At 38.8% G+C, this 15,511-nt stretch overlaps 1 protein-coding gene across 1 annotated transcript in view; it reads right to left on the bottom strand.

The window, feature by feature from the left end:
* Positions 1-575: 575 nt before the first annotated feature.
* The window catches only part of ROS1 (ROS proto-oncogene 1, receptor tyrosine kinase), a 122,374-nt gene continuing 107,438 nt past the window's right edge, over positions 576-15,511 (bottom strand). The window contains exons 43-44 of the mRNA XM_047759759.1: positions 9,971-10,134; positions 576-1,585 (exon numbers count right to left, since the gene is read on the bottom strand). Of these exons, the coding sequence (XP_047615715.1) occupies positions 1,275-1,585; positions 9,971-10,134 (475 nt within the window). The 3' untranslated portion in view covers positions 576-1,274. The remainder of the gene's footprint in view (positions 1,586-9,970; positions 10,135-15,511) is intronic.

Genomic DNA, 15,511 nt, shown 5'->3' with positions numbered 1-15,511 from the left:
AGAGGGAAACTATTCTGCCTAGTTCAGTGGAATAACAGATGTGGCCAAGTAGCCACAAATCCTGGATCTTTACCTGGGGCCTGTTCACCACAGAACTACCACACGGACCTCTCTGTGGCCCTCACCATACTGCCAATCATCTCTGCAGGTTCTCAGGCAGTAGGCAAATTTAAAAATGAACTAAATGATCTAAGATGAAAATGGATATGTGATCCTCTTCCACAGTAGCTTTTGGCAAAATGTTATAATCAAAGGGTTCTTTATATATTGTGAACGTCCTGTACACTGCAACTAAACACAGAGAATACTTTCATTAGTGTTACTATTAGAGCACTTGAGGCTTTCAGATTTAAATGGGTAACTGCAAAAAAAAAAAAAAAAAGATTGCCTTTAAAATCAGAGTGTTTCTCTGAAGAAATTTTTTAATAGTTTTCATTTAGATATTTATTATTTTGTATGGCTGCTAAAAATCACATACCTTGAATTAATATTATATAATCATATTTAATTTTAAAGACAATTTGATAGTAAATATAATCCTAAGCACTTTATGTATAGCATAGATGTGGCAAACAAAAACTATCTCCATTTTAGCTAATTTCTGTAATAGCGTACAAATCAGAGGGCGATGTTTATGTGACCCAAAGATCATGGAATGCTAAACTTTAGGATGTAGAGATCTTTATGGTCTTATTTCTATGTGATTGAAGCTGCTGTTCCAAGCCTCCAAAATATGGGATATTTTACATTAGTCATTAAAGACAGCATTTTAGCCATAGCTTTCCTAATGTTGTAGGTGCTCTTCCTTCTGCGTGTGTAGAGTTATTTAGTCATTTCCTCTGTCCCTTTGGGGGGTAATCTGTACTTCAGCTGGCCCCTGAGTACGCTTCTCATGCTCCTCCTTCACGTCTCCAAACATAGCTACTTTGTCTCTAACAATCTAAGGTGTTGCTGTTGCAGCCCAGACTGGCCTGGTGTATGCTTGGAGTGAGAAAGCAGTTTCCCTTTGAGGCTCCTAAGTCTTTCTAAGCTTTCCACATGTTCAGAGGGTCACCTCAAGAATTCTGCTGAAGGTTAGACAGTTGGTATGGGGATTGTCACAACCAAAACCAAATGGCTCTTGGAACCAAGATTAGAATTCGGGAACTTTCCAGTGTTAATTCAGAGTCATAGACCACCACACCACAATATCTATCATTCTACTAGGTTTTCTTTCAGTGACTACTTAATGGGAGGAGTGTTTATCTCAACTCTGCATTGCCCAAACAGAGCTATTAATCAGACCCATCTCCATATCCACTGTGAGTGAGACAGGCATAGTTCAGGCCTTGAGGCTTGCCAGGAGGGCAGTAAGCCACTTGTTTTTCTTGGCAGATATCTTTGTCTGCATGTGGTTCCTTCTCTTCTTTCCTCAGACCACAAGACTCAGATTCCTTGAAGCCTAGAGGACCCTCAGAATTTGCTTCACCTTGGCTGCATCCTGTAGCAAGCATCATATAGTTTAACCCTTCCTCATTCTTGGTTTCCATTAAAGCAGCTGATCTAACATCATCTGAATTCAAACAAATCATATGACCATCTTCAGCTGTGAAAAAAAATATAAAAGTTATTCTAGCATCTCTTTGATTCCCTTTATTTGTAATATCCAGGCAGTATGAAAACTAGAACAACAACAGCCTTACACATTGGTTCACAAATGTTTAGACAACCACTAAGGGAACACAAGACACAAGGTATCTTTCCCGTCCTGGATGCTACCACAATCTAGTAGGAGAGCAGAAATGGTACCACAGGAGGTGCCGTTGCTTATATAAGACAGGCATATATAATGTGGTGAGAGCACAGATGTGATTAACTCCTCCATAATGGGAAAAAGGACATGGTCTTTGTGAGAGGAATTAAATGGCCCTGGGACTGCCCTTTTTGTCTAAAGTGCTTGCCCTTTCATCTTCCCACACCAGCTAAAATATCTGCCCTTTAAGATGTATTTCTTTAGATCAAGTAATTTAATCAGGTATTAAGCTAATATTTATTGGATGCCTACTCCATACCAGGCTATGTCCTAGGTATTGATAATACAGCAATATACAAAACAGGTTTGTTGCTGTTTGGAGTTTTCATCCTAATGGAGGGAGACAGAAAATAAACTAATGAACAAGTAAATCTATGTCAGGTGGCAATATGTACTATGAACAAAAATCCAACAGAAAGGGGGCGAAAGAATAATGATTGTATTGGAATGGGGACTGCTATTTCTGATGAGGTGGCAGCAAAGTCCTCTCAGATGAGGTAAAACTTGAGTAGAGACCTGAATCAAGCAAGAGAATTCATCTTGGAAGGACGAGTCGAGGAGGAGGGAACAGCAAAAACAAGGATCTCGCCGAGGCAGGAGCTCTCTGGGCGCGGACTGAGGAACAGCTAGGCAGCCAGGGTAGTTGGCTCTCAGCCATCTCCCTGGGACCAGTGGCATATAAAATCATTAACACTAGTCGACAGATAAATTAGAACTAGCAGGCATATGACCTCAAAAGGCTGGTAGGGAGGCAACAGACACAGGCCTGGCAAATTTTAGTAGCAAAGTTGAGGGAAAAGGAAAATGACATGAAATACAAGAATAATAATTGTTGTTAATACTTACAGAGTACTTACTACATACCAGGCACTGTTCTAAGCTACATGCGTATATTAATTCATTCTTCTCCTATTAAATAAGTACTGGCATTATCTCCATTTCACAGATGAAACCCAGGCACAGAGGAGTTTAATGATCTGACCAAGGTCACACTGCTAGAATTTGAACCCAAACTGTGTGGCATGGTCTGTGCCCTCATTTTCACCTCCCTGAGAGGAGGGTGAGCTCCTGTGCTGTGGGAGGAGGAGGTGGTGGGCAGTGCACCCTACAGGAGTCCTTGAGAGGCACCGACTCCAGATACACATGTACGAGGTAGGGGTGGCAGCAGAAAAATGGGCAGCCAGAAGGTAACTGACCTTTCTCAAAATTGTGCTCATATTATTTTGTCTTTCTCTACTTAAAGACTGCCCTTCTTACTTAGAAAAGTATAAGAATTCTTGTGAAACCTAATAGCAGAGATTCTGAAACATTCCACAAAATTCTAGGAAATCAACAAAATGAATATGTAAATGTATGTTATGGGAATTATTTGTTTTTTTCACCAATGCTTTCCAATCCCTGGGTGTTACTACCTGAAACAAAAATTTATAATCAGAAATGTTACTGTCCTTTCACACAGCATCATGTTTTACAAATTAGAAACATTCACAGTGATATAAGCAGTTATAAACATGAGATGAAATAACATTGGACCATTGTAAATTGAGGTGGAGTAACCGTTTCATCTCTTCTGCACAGTCTAGACATTGCTTTTGTCTAAATATCCTGCATAAGAAGGATTAAATCACTGAGTGAACATCTATGCGGACTTATTGAAGTACAGATTTAAGAATTTCAAAAAAAAGAAAGAAAGAAAGAAACATTTTAGTCGCTAGATGATGGTCCTGCCCTTTCTCCTCCTTGTCCTTCCAGCATGAGAGCATCCAAATATGGGGGGAGGCCTGCAGGGCTGCCAACCTTCTGCACTTGGCCCTGACATATACCCAGGCTGGGTTTATTTGGAATATACTTACACTGAAATATGGGGAGATTTTTTAATAATTTCAAAAGACTAAGAAAAGCACCATTATACCTATTTTTCCCTGATGGAATTTGGGTCTGTCTATAGCCAAGTTCCAAACCTGAACTACAAAGCTTATTTACTATAAAAGCATATCAACCTCTGCCCCTGCTCTGTCCTACTAGTTCTTATTTCATTTGCAGACCCTTCCCCACTGGTGAAGAACAAAATAGCCCAGCTACAGGCTCACAGAGCCTTTGATATTATCCCATGTTCCTCTTCATTGTTCAGACATCATTATAGTATATTTCAAACTGTATGAACGGTCAGACAGTGTTGTATAATATCTCCCCCATAGAAATAAACTTATCAGATGCCAGGTTTGGTTAGTACCTAAGCGCTGAGTATCTATGGAAGGATCCAACTGTTACAATTATTGTCTATGGGTACTGACAGCCATTGAGAAACTCAAGAATAACTTGCTAGGCATGATAGTAGCAATAGAAAATATCAAAAAATGATAGGAAGAAATAGAACATTTAAATAGCCCAGTGGCTCAGATTATTGACAAAATTAGGATAATATTCCTACAGGGCTTAAAGAAATTAGACTAAAGGAGTTTAGAATTTCAACAAAAACCTGGATCTACAATACAGGTCTAGCTACTCGTTATCACCTGCTTTACTGCCATACCTTTAGCCCATTAAATAGCATATTGGGAAACTTTCTACCGAAACATGATTTAATTTTTGCTTCTGTTGAGCTATTTGCAAAAAAATATTTTATATAAGGCCAAAAAAAATCTTTTTTCAAATTCTGGTGCCATATGTCGAAGAAAAATCATTAGCTAACTGTTTCACTGGTTCCTAGTACTTAGGGCAATATTTAGTAACTTGACCCTGGCAAGCTTTCAGCAATTAGTACATCTTCTTATTGCAGAAAGAATTATGAGAGATGGAATGGGTTGTTTACTTTGGTTTAAAAACTACTGAATAGGAAACCTGCAGGTCCTTAAAGCAGAGATCCTAAGCAAACATGGCACACACTCAGCAACCCTCAGTTTAAGAGGGAAATATTAAAATAAAGACTTCCAAGTAAGACAGGGTATTTACAGACGAGACATATGCCGGCTGACTGGCTATGTTTAGAACAGCAGAGGAGCATTTAGATTTGTTTCCTGTAGAACTCTCTGGGACTGATGAGGTGATGTTTACACAAATGTTTGGATGAAGTCACTGGGATATTTTTACTAGATGCCCAGATATGTTACTAATCTCTCTCTATCCCCTCTCCACCCCATTAGGTCAGTAGGACCATAGCATTGGCATGGTATTATTGCACCCTATAATCCTAATGCTCTCCCCCCCACCCCTTATTTTCTCAAAAAAGTCTTTCTAGTGGCTTCCTTGTCTTCTTATATATCTCTGACAATAACAAAGAAGACTTACAGTTTTGCTAAATATGCCCACCAGTCTGCAAAGTAGCAAACTATTATTAAACACATTCTCTTTTATTTAAAAGATAATAAAGTTTAGGATTGCCTTGAAGAGACTGTTCTATGATGTCTGTCCTTTGCAAATACACAAATGCTTTCATTCTATTTCTTCTTTCTTCTCTGCTGCTTTTGTTCAGCCACATGGCAATTATGAAGATTTTTGGTGATCCCCATATTTCTTTCTGTATACCTTAGCTTCAGGATTTATACTCACTGTAAATAACTGAATGTGAATTTCTCTTGTGCCAGAATTCTGTATCTGTCCTGGCATAGAATTACTTGTTTCTACCTAAATTATCAAAGTCTGATTATAGTCCCTGTTAAACTCTTCTTAAATCCTTATTCTGCCTAGTTATGCCTGCTTTCAGGTCGGGGGGGGGGAATATTGTTTAGAATATTAATTGTCAACAACCTGACACTTAAATAAATTTGACATAATCAGGACAGACTTGTGTAACTTTTCTAGCAGGCTATAAGTAATAAGGTCTTTCACTGTACCTCACTGTGCAGCACACTAAAGGTAACAAAGTGGGAAGAGTGGGAGGGCAGTTTCCTAACCAGAGCCATGTCTTCGTGAAGGCTGAGAGCAAAGGTTCTAGAATAGAGTCCTGCTCCAGCTGCATTCAGCAGTATAACCATGTACAAATTACTAGGCCTCAGTCTTTTCATCTGTAAAATGGTGATATCATAATGCTCACTTCATAGGGCTGTTGTGAGGATTTAATGAGTTTATTCATATAGTACACATATAGTACAAGGAACATAAAAAAGTGCTAAAATAAAATTAGCTAATACTGCAATTAAAAACCATTTGCAAAAAGGGTTTTTTCCTCCATATGAACTGTAAGCATTGTTTGGTACTTACCTCAGTGTCATAGATGAACTAGGTAATGTTATGTGATACAAAGGTTTTTCTCAAGGGTTCATGGAGACGTCCAGTAAAACCTAAGGTAAAGCTGACCTCTCCGGCCTTCTAACACTCAATAAGTCAGCCTTTGTGATTTTTTTATAAAATGTCTGTATACTTTGGAGGGAAAGACTTCTGTGAGCAAAGAGTTGAATTTTAAAATACAACACAACTCAACTGTAAAATCCTTGCAACCCTGCAGAACTCTTTGCCTCTGAGCACTTGACCATCCCAACTCCATGAGCCTCCCTCCTTTGGATTTCTGTGGCAATCTTCCTCTTTGCTTTAGGCGTCTCTCAGTGCCCACCACCTTTCTTTGTCAGTCCCTCATATATTGGCTGCTTTTTGGGCCCCACCTACTATTCACTTCTATTCTAATTCTATACACTTTAATTAAATGACCTCATCTACACTCTTGACCTTAACTACCTATGTTTACAGGGCAGACCTTCCAACTGAATACTAGGTGCCTTCACTTCTCCCACACTCAGCTCAAACCAAACATGTTCAAAGATGCTCCTCCTCCTACACACCCCATCTCTGAGAAGAGCACTGCTTTTCACCTAGTTTCTCAATTCACTGGGATTCACCACTGTCTCCTCTCTCTCCTTCACACAGTTAGATACCAAGTCCTAGAGCATCTACCCCTGTGGTAAGTCTGGCTTCCATATCCTTTTATCTACAGCTGTCACCTTCATTATTTCACCTTTCAATTACCCTCATTTCGCACCTTACTAGTGTGACCATTATCCCTCCAGTTTTGTCACTTGCCATTTCCCACCTTCGTGTGTAATAAACTGCCTGCAGTTCTATGAACACGCTCTTCTCTATGATTCCCAGCCTTTCCACATACTGCTCCTATCCACAGATAATTTTTTCTCACCTCTCTGCAGAACTCAGTTTAGGGTTAACTTCTCAGTGTCTTTTATTGACTCTCCCTCCACCACCCAGCGTAGCTTTGGCATCCTTCCTCAGGACTCCCACAGAACATGAACTCCCTCTCAATGGTAACACAGGATTTCTCCTGGCTTCTGGCAACTGATATAGTTTAAAATAATCTGTTTACCAAATCTTTAAATATAAGCTCTTTCGTTTAAAAAAAAATGGTGGAAAGCTGACCAGAGAATCTACATCCCACTTGTTCCTCTAGATTACCAGCCAGTTTGTACATATACAAACAAACACAAATGAATTTATCTATAACTGGTTGTGTATACATATAAAATATGTGAAGTGTATAATCAAATGACACAATGGCTAGTACTGGAGAGTGAGGACAGGGAGGAAGTTAAGAGACCTTTTACTCTGCTCAGTCACTTTTATATATTTTTTAAGCAATAAACATAAAATATATGTATAATAAAGACCTTTAAATACAGTTATAAAAATAATATAGCGTGAGCCATTACAGAGCTTAATTGCTAGAGAAGTTAGAAGAAAAATCAGAGAGGATCAGGAGTCATTTTTTGATTGATTGTAAAATAACAAAAATTCTTTTAAGAAGATAATGATTGTTTAATTTCATAAAGTCCACAAAAAGGAATATTCACAAGCAAATCTGAATCAGAGGCTTAGTAGTTACGTGTTGCCTTCTAGAGATAAGCGTAGTGATTTCATAAGAAAATCATGCTTTTAGTGTCCAGTTAGCAAAACCATGTTCTGCTTGTCTTTCACACATCTACACCGTCAACTCAACCTAGTTACTGCCATTCGTCTATCTGAGGAACAAAAGATTTCACTTTACTACTACTGGCAAACCACCCCAGATTGTGGTTCCTGTAAAGTTTCCATTTGCAAAGTTACAACCAGTAAGAAGCAGGCTAAGCAGGGGCAGATTCAAAATGGTTTGAGCAAAACAATATTATTCAATAGTGAAGTGGTAACACCTGCCTTTCCTGTGGATAGAGACACAGTCCTTTAATAAGGACAACTCTCAAAATCACCAGTAGAAGCAGAGCTCACTATTTTTTTATTTTTATTTTTTATTTTTTGCCTTTTGTGGGGCTGCACGCACGGTGGAAGTTACCAGGCTAGGGGTCGAATCAGAACTGTAGCTGCCGGCCTACACCAGACTGGGATTGGACCCCTAGCCTGGGAAACTCCATATGCCGCGGGAGCTGTAGCAACCAGCCTACGCCAGAGCCACAGCAACGCGGGATCCAAGCCGCGTCTGCAACCTACACCACAGCTCATGGCAACACCGGATCCTTAACCCACCAAGCAAGGCCAGGGACCGAACCCACAACCTCATCGTTCCTAGTTGGATTCGTTAACCAATGAGCCATGACGGGAACGCCAACTATTAAATGTAATATACAAAATTAAAGAAACTGACTCCAGTTTCCAAAGGGAAAGAAATAATATTACCTCTTCTTTTTCTTTAAAGCTTTCCCAATGGAACACATTAAATTCAGGTGCTTAACACTGTGCCTTGCATGAAAGTCAATAGGTATCTGTTGAAATACTTTTTTAAAATTTTTGTCAAAAATTCATTCAGAGAAATACATTAATATTCAGAAAGTGAGAAGGGGTTTATAGTATCTAAAATGTCTTACAGGTATGTTTTTCCTTAACCTGGGTGATCTTCACACAGCAAGTGTTTGAACAGAACCCTCCAAAAGGATGGGGTTGCCCTGCAGTTATAACTCCTAGAATCAGCTCAGTTCTATTATGAGAAGGCAGGTAGAGCCAATGTGAGATTATGAAGCATGCTCAAAGCAAGCACAGCCCTTCCCAATCTGTCACTTAGCTGCTTATGTTAAGGAAGTTTCACAGTCAGTCTTATCTTCATTCATGTCATGGATCCAAAGTTACTCAAAATGTGTAGTCAGAAGAAACACAGTAAACAAGACAAGCAGATATTCGTCCTTGGGCTTCTTATTTTTCCCTGTTATTATTAGTCAAATACATCACTCAAGGTGAAGGTCTCACTGTAGAGAGATGACTCCAGAACAACCATCAGCCATTGTATAATCAATCACTGCAGAGACCAAGAGGCTTAATTTCTGAGGGATTCTGAGTCACGGTATATCTTGCCAGGTTTATTTCTAAGCAAGAATGTTAGCATTTGAAAGAAAACAAGGGTCCTGTGGACTTTATTAATAGGATAGAGTTCAAGAGCATCTGGAAAGGATCATTTTAAAATTTATTTTTCTGCAGCCAATTAGGCAAATGTATTGTGAATCTGATTTTGGATATGAATTAAGTGACTACTGTGTTTTAATACCAAAACACTGAAGTGGAATCACACTACTACTGGCAAACCACCCCAGAGACCTTAGCAAAGCATAACACACTACAATAATCATAGCAAACTAAATAGCAGTTTGAAGCAACGGATTAGATATATACATAGCAACATGGACAGCTCTTAAAAACACAGTACTTAATGAAAAAAGAAAGAAAAGAAGCATTACATAGCATGACAGTATCCATGCATACAATACACATTTTGCAGGAAAACATATGAATTAAAAGATACACATTAAATGCGTTAGAATGGCTGCCTGCCAAGTGGATAGAGGAACTAGAACAGGAGAGGAATATGGAGATAAAGGGACTAAACAAACAAAATTAAAGAGAAGCCCTGCATAGACCAATGATGATAATGTACCATCAACTATAATTAACTCTGCGCTTGGGTCCAAACTGGCACGAGGGGTGGAGGGCAGAGAGAACAGGCCTCATGAAAATAGTCTAACATGTTAATTCTCCTCCTTACTATCTTAGATTATAAATCCAAGGGCCATATCATTATTCTTTTTTAATTTAGTGAATAAATCAAAATTATTTTCGAAGAAGAATGCGATAAATACTTAATTATGAGGATGATGCCAGTATATTATTCTTCCATGTCTTCCAAGTACATCCCATTTTAACCTTGTTTAGTTATACTGAAGAAAAAACCCAAATGTTCTAAAGAAGAGTCAAACTTACCTTCAAAACCTTCATTTATGACTCCACTGGGACTTGTTTCTGCTCTGCATTGAGAAATACTATTTAAAGAAAAATTTCTGAATAATTGGAGCTGGTCTTGAATTTTATGGAAAGTAGGTCTTTGGTCAGGTTCTTGAGCCCAGCACTGGGTCATTAAATTCCACCTGTGTATGTGGGTAAAGACAGGAAAGTAAATGGCAATTGGCTATCATTAGGAAACCCTTACTGATAACCCAGGAAAAGTTATTTCAGAAGGAAAATAACTTGAGTTATTGCCAGTTTTCCATAATTAATATAACTGAACTAGAACAAAAGCTTTTGTTTCCTATTTAATAGTGGCTGGGGAGTTTCCTGGTGGCCTAGCAGTTAAGAGCTTGACATTGTCACCAGTGTGACTCAGGTTCAATCCCTGACCTAAGAACCTCTGCATGCCATGGGCACAGCTAAAAAAAAAAGTGGCTGACAATATTGATACCATTATTAGAAACATCTTTCCTTTGAACAGCTGACATTTATTTTAACAATTAATCCAAATAAATAGAGAGATAAATAGATGGCTAGAAAATGTTTATAGAAGCCATAAGGGAACTAACAGCTGTAAAAATTATTGAAGAAGCTGAGATTAAATTTTACATTCATACAATGATATGTGAAACAAAATCTAAGTTGTACTCCAAGCCACACAGAACTAGAGGCAGAAATGAGATTTAATTCTAATGCTTTTATTCTTCATTACACTGTCAGCTTAATTAAAAGACCTAGTTCCCCTAGACATAAATAGCTGGTTGATTAAACATTATCTTTTCTTTAATAGTTGTCTAAGAAATGTCTGCACAATAATCAATTAATGTTCATTCATTCATTCAGCAAAGATTTGTTGGACATTTATTATATACAAGCAGCATGTCAAGAGCTAGAGATATGGTAATATTGTTCCTATCCTCATAAGGTATACATAGTAAATTTAAGAGAGGGACAGGAGTCCCCACTGTGGTGTAGTAGGTTAATGAGTTGGCTTGTCTCTGTGGAGGTGCTGGTTTGATCCCTGCAGCTGTGGCATAGGTCAAAGCTCTGACTCTGACTTGGATTCAGTCCCTGGCCCTGAACTTCCATAATCCACAAATGTGGCCCACCCCCCCCAAAAAAGGGTGACACAGTTTATCCACTATAATTCATAGGAGCAGGAGTGAAAAATGTATATCTTTTATATTTCTGTAACTAATTCTCAGAGCCTCACCTAGCAGGAGAAAATTAACTCCATTTATTATAATACCCTTTATAACCTAGTTCATTCCAATATTTGAAAACATCCTTTTCAAAAATTCTGTCTTCTCTGGATAATAACTCAGTCTCTCTTATTCTTAGGCTATTCCTACTCTCTCTGCCTTCCTTTCCAAGATAGTGTCAGGCTTTAAGTAAAAGTCTTAGGTGACCTATAGTGGCACAGTGAAGGATCCTTTGGACTCCACTGCACCCTCCAGGCCTTCTCTAGTCTCAGAGTGGAATGATGAGCCATTCCACAAGGAGGGTCTGGTCTGATGCATCCTGTGGGCGTAGGCTGAAATCTGCAGCCTATGATCTCTTTACCTGTTCCTCTGGCTCTCCCCACTGCATTGGTCCTCCCTTTTCTGTCCATAGCTACAGGCTTCTCTGAGACTATAGCATGTCCTATATCTGCTTACAAGGCCCAGGGAATCCATTCCTATTCCTGTCATATGCCCACAGGATGCTCCTTGGTCAAATCTGTAGCTTTCAACAACACGTTCACATTACATGGGAGACAAAGGAGGCCTGCAAGTGCTAACTATACGTTCTCTGTCTGGACATGGCTGTTCGACCCTGTCCAAGATGCTGAGTCTCCATGTCAATGTGGGAGATCCCCTACTTAGTGACCTCCAGGCCATCCTCCCAAACTGGGAGGAGTGGGCAGTTGATGTCACCCACATCCAATCCAACTGAAGCCTACAGACATCTCGGGACCTAAATATCCAACATCTTCACCCTCCCACCTCTATCTGCCAAGGTCTCTTCTTCCTACATTTCCATGGGGCTCAGAAGGAGTGGGGTTTCTACTCAGTTCCTCTTTTAGATTATACCAATGTTGGTTTAGTCGCTCAAATCTGGCATTTAGCATACTAACAAGGAGCTAAAGGATCTAGATAACCATCTCTCTCTTCCAAGCTCTACTGACTACTAAAAGGTCAAGTACCTGCTTTCTTTTATTTTTCCTTTTATTTTTTTTACTTTCTGGAACTCTAAGGCAGATTATTATTAATTACTTAGTAGTTAATTAGTAGTAGTAGTAGTACCATATCAACAGATAAATATACAATTACCAATTATAAGTTCTATAAAAAAGTACTGAAGAAAACAAATGTGTGCTCTCATTAGAGATGAAACATTTTGGGCAAGTTGCTCATACAGGGATACTCCACAGAGGTGACATTTAAGCCAGAGAACATTGTAGGAAAATAAGATGCTAGTCATGGGAACTCGGTGGGGAGTCAGGGAACACATTAGAAAAGAGAAAAGCATGTGTAAATTCCTAAATTTGGACAAAGCTTGGCTCATTTTAGAATGTGAAAGAAAGCCAGTGTGACTGTAGAGCAGTTATTGAGAGTAAGAGAATGAGAGATGAGATCAGAAGAGGAAGGCGAGATCATGCAGGTCTCAAAGACCAGGCTAGGAGTTGGATTTTATGACACTACAATGGGGAGCTGTTGAAGGTTTTTAATAGGGCATGATCTTTCCATTTTTAAAGGGTGACTTTAGCTGATATATGGGGAGAATGGATTGTAGAAGGGCAAGGCGGAAGCAAGGAAGTAATTAAGGAAGACTAGGTGAGAGATAATGGTGGTGGTTTGGACCAAGGCAATGATAATTGAGCTAGAGTAAGAAAATACTCAATCACTAGGTGACAGTGACCCAGAAATCATCATAGGAATATGTATTTACAATCTCCATTCCATAGTAATCTGGCATGCAAAATCCACTTCCATCTCTTTCATTTCTTGACAAGAATCTCAGGTCAGAGTCAATAGTCAATATCAGAGTATCATGGAAAAATCTAATATTGGTCTATTTTTCAGTATTGATCTGATGACTTTTCATATACACAAGGAATTTACATTCTGGATACAGAGAGCCAAGCTTGGCTCCATTTTTTAAAGATCAGAATCATCACCAAGAACCTAATCCTTCACTTGAGATATTTCTTTATAACCTGTGGCATTTAGAAACAAATGATAGAAAGAACTCAAGGATGATTAGACTTTGAAATAATATCATGTAACTGATATTCAATTTAAACCAATGATTAAGTACAATCTTGATGACCAACCTAAGGGCTGTCCTAAGAGGTGAGAGGAGAAAGTAAAATTTGCCACAGAAAGCCTATCCCTTCTGAAACTAAAGTTGTGTTTCCAAGACATTGTCAAAGAATAGACAGAATCTCTAAATCATGAGGTGTTTAGTTTATTAATTTATAACTCACCTCATTCTATGAAGTATTCAAGACACTTAATAGAGATGGTTTAGGAGAGAAGAAAGAAAAAAAAAAGGAAGAGGAGGAGGGAGGGAGGAGAGAGAAACAGTCCGTACAACTGCCCCTTCACCACTCTGCACCTCACCTGCTTACACTTCTCTCCAAAAGTTCAGCCTCTTGTTTAACCTCTACAAGTTATTTAAACAGATATTCTTAATTTTTCATCTATTGAGGCTTTAATTTACATTGAATCCAATCTTTACTCTTAATTCTCTGATGGCAAAAATATATGATCTGATGGTATAGAAAAGCTTTATCTCCCACTATCCAAGTACAAATAAGCAAGGAATTGTCCCTGATTAATAAAAGAGGAGCTCTGTAAAGCAACAGTCATTTAAAGGTAAAGAATAGGAATTGTGTTCTTAAACAGCATTAAACTGGTAATGGAATAAATGACTAGGCTTCTAAAATTTTATCAGTCTTAAAAAATGCATTTTTTATATCTTCCAGGTAAATTAATAACAACTCTCTATCTTTGGCATAGGGGCCTTTCCTTACAAATACAGACTAAATTGATAACAACTCTCTATTTTTGGCATAGGGGCCTTTCCTTATAAATACACACTTGTCACTATTCAATATCATGCACTAAATACTTGTACAAAGTTATGTTACAAATATTCAACCACATTACTTTAAATAAACTGACAGGTCCTTCACTTTTAGTTAAAATTTACCTGGGCTGGTTGTTCTACCTCTAAACAGATACTCACTCATTATACTTGAAATAGCTCATTGAGCTAAGTGTTGTGGTTCAAATTCTCCCATCACCATGCCAACCCTTTACTACTCTTTGCTTCAGTTTTTTTCAAAATAGTACAAGACTCATTAGCCATGTTCATTATTCGTCTCTAGGAGTAAGTCCTTGGATTCATAAGGCAGTTGAAATTCAAGAAATGAAAACTCCACGGCATCTTTCAGTATGGAGGGGATGAGTTTCTATGGATATTTAAGCAAAGCACCTAACATGCAGATTTTGAGAACACCCCTATTCATTACACCCAGTCCCAGAAAGACCCAATTCTCATCTCGGTGTTTTTATTGTGTAAAAATAAGATGGTGAGCCTCAATGTTCTCCCATTGTGTCCTCCTACATTTGAGAGACTCTCCAGAGCCCCTGTGCTCTCTGTGTCAGAGAACCCCAAAGAGCTCTCCCTTGATGTAGATTGCCTTTTGATCCCATTTATTCTCGAGAGTGCTGTGGTTGTTGTGAAAGCTGAAGAGAATGCTGAGGACTGGGCTATGGAAAGAAGGGCAGGAATGCTCTGAACCTCACATTCCATTAATAGCTGAGCACAGTGTAGCCACCTATGGGCTCACCTGACCCAGAGTGCATCCAGGTGCTGAGTATTTATGCAGTGAATAGAAGGTGCAGCCTGGCTCAGCGCAGACTTTCAACCCTCTAAGCTGGGCCTGTGATCTCAGAGAACTGCTTCAAATAAAAATCAGTTCCCTCTGTACTCTAAGGAGAGTAGTTAATCTTTATCATGACAACTTAAGGCCAGGGCCAGATTGAATGGCATCGCTGAGGCTCCACTTCCTTAGCACAGCTTGTCTCCCTGGTTGGCCATGGATCGTTAACCCTTCCTTGGGCTGAGGAGCATGCAGTCCTTGGAGGGCTTACAGCATTGTTTACTTTTTAATTACTGACATTCAAATGAACTTCAACACCAGCAATGGAAATTTTGGCTTCCAGGAAACTTTATAAAATTTGAGCAGTAATGTATCCAACTGAAAAATTAACACAGAATATTATCTTTTTCCATTTATAATCAGGAATATTTTTCTGGTACTAGCACTCCTTCTTCCTTTTCCTTCTAGTTGAATTTTGGATACATTTGGATAGACCAAAGTTCAATGTACCTGCATTTTTCTGCTCCACAATAGGGCAATTAATTATCCAGCTCCCTCCTCCCCAAAGAAAATAAATGAATACACCATCAAAATCTATAACTCAGTGATTGATTCCTAAAGTGCCTATCCAAAAAAAACTGCAT

Source organism: Phacochoerus africanus, chromosome 2 (genome assembly GCF_016906955.1).
Source record: "Phacochoerus africanus isolate WHEZ1 chromosome 2, ROS_Pafr_v1, whole genome shotgun sequence".
NCBI classification, from domain to species: domain Eukaryota; kingdom Metazoa; phylum Chordata; class Mammalia; order Artiodactyla; family Suidae; genus Phacochoerus; species Phacochoerus africanus.
This window is presented reverse-complemented; position numbering and strand designations above follow the sequence as displayed.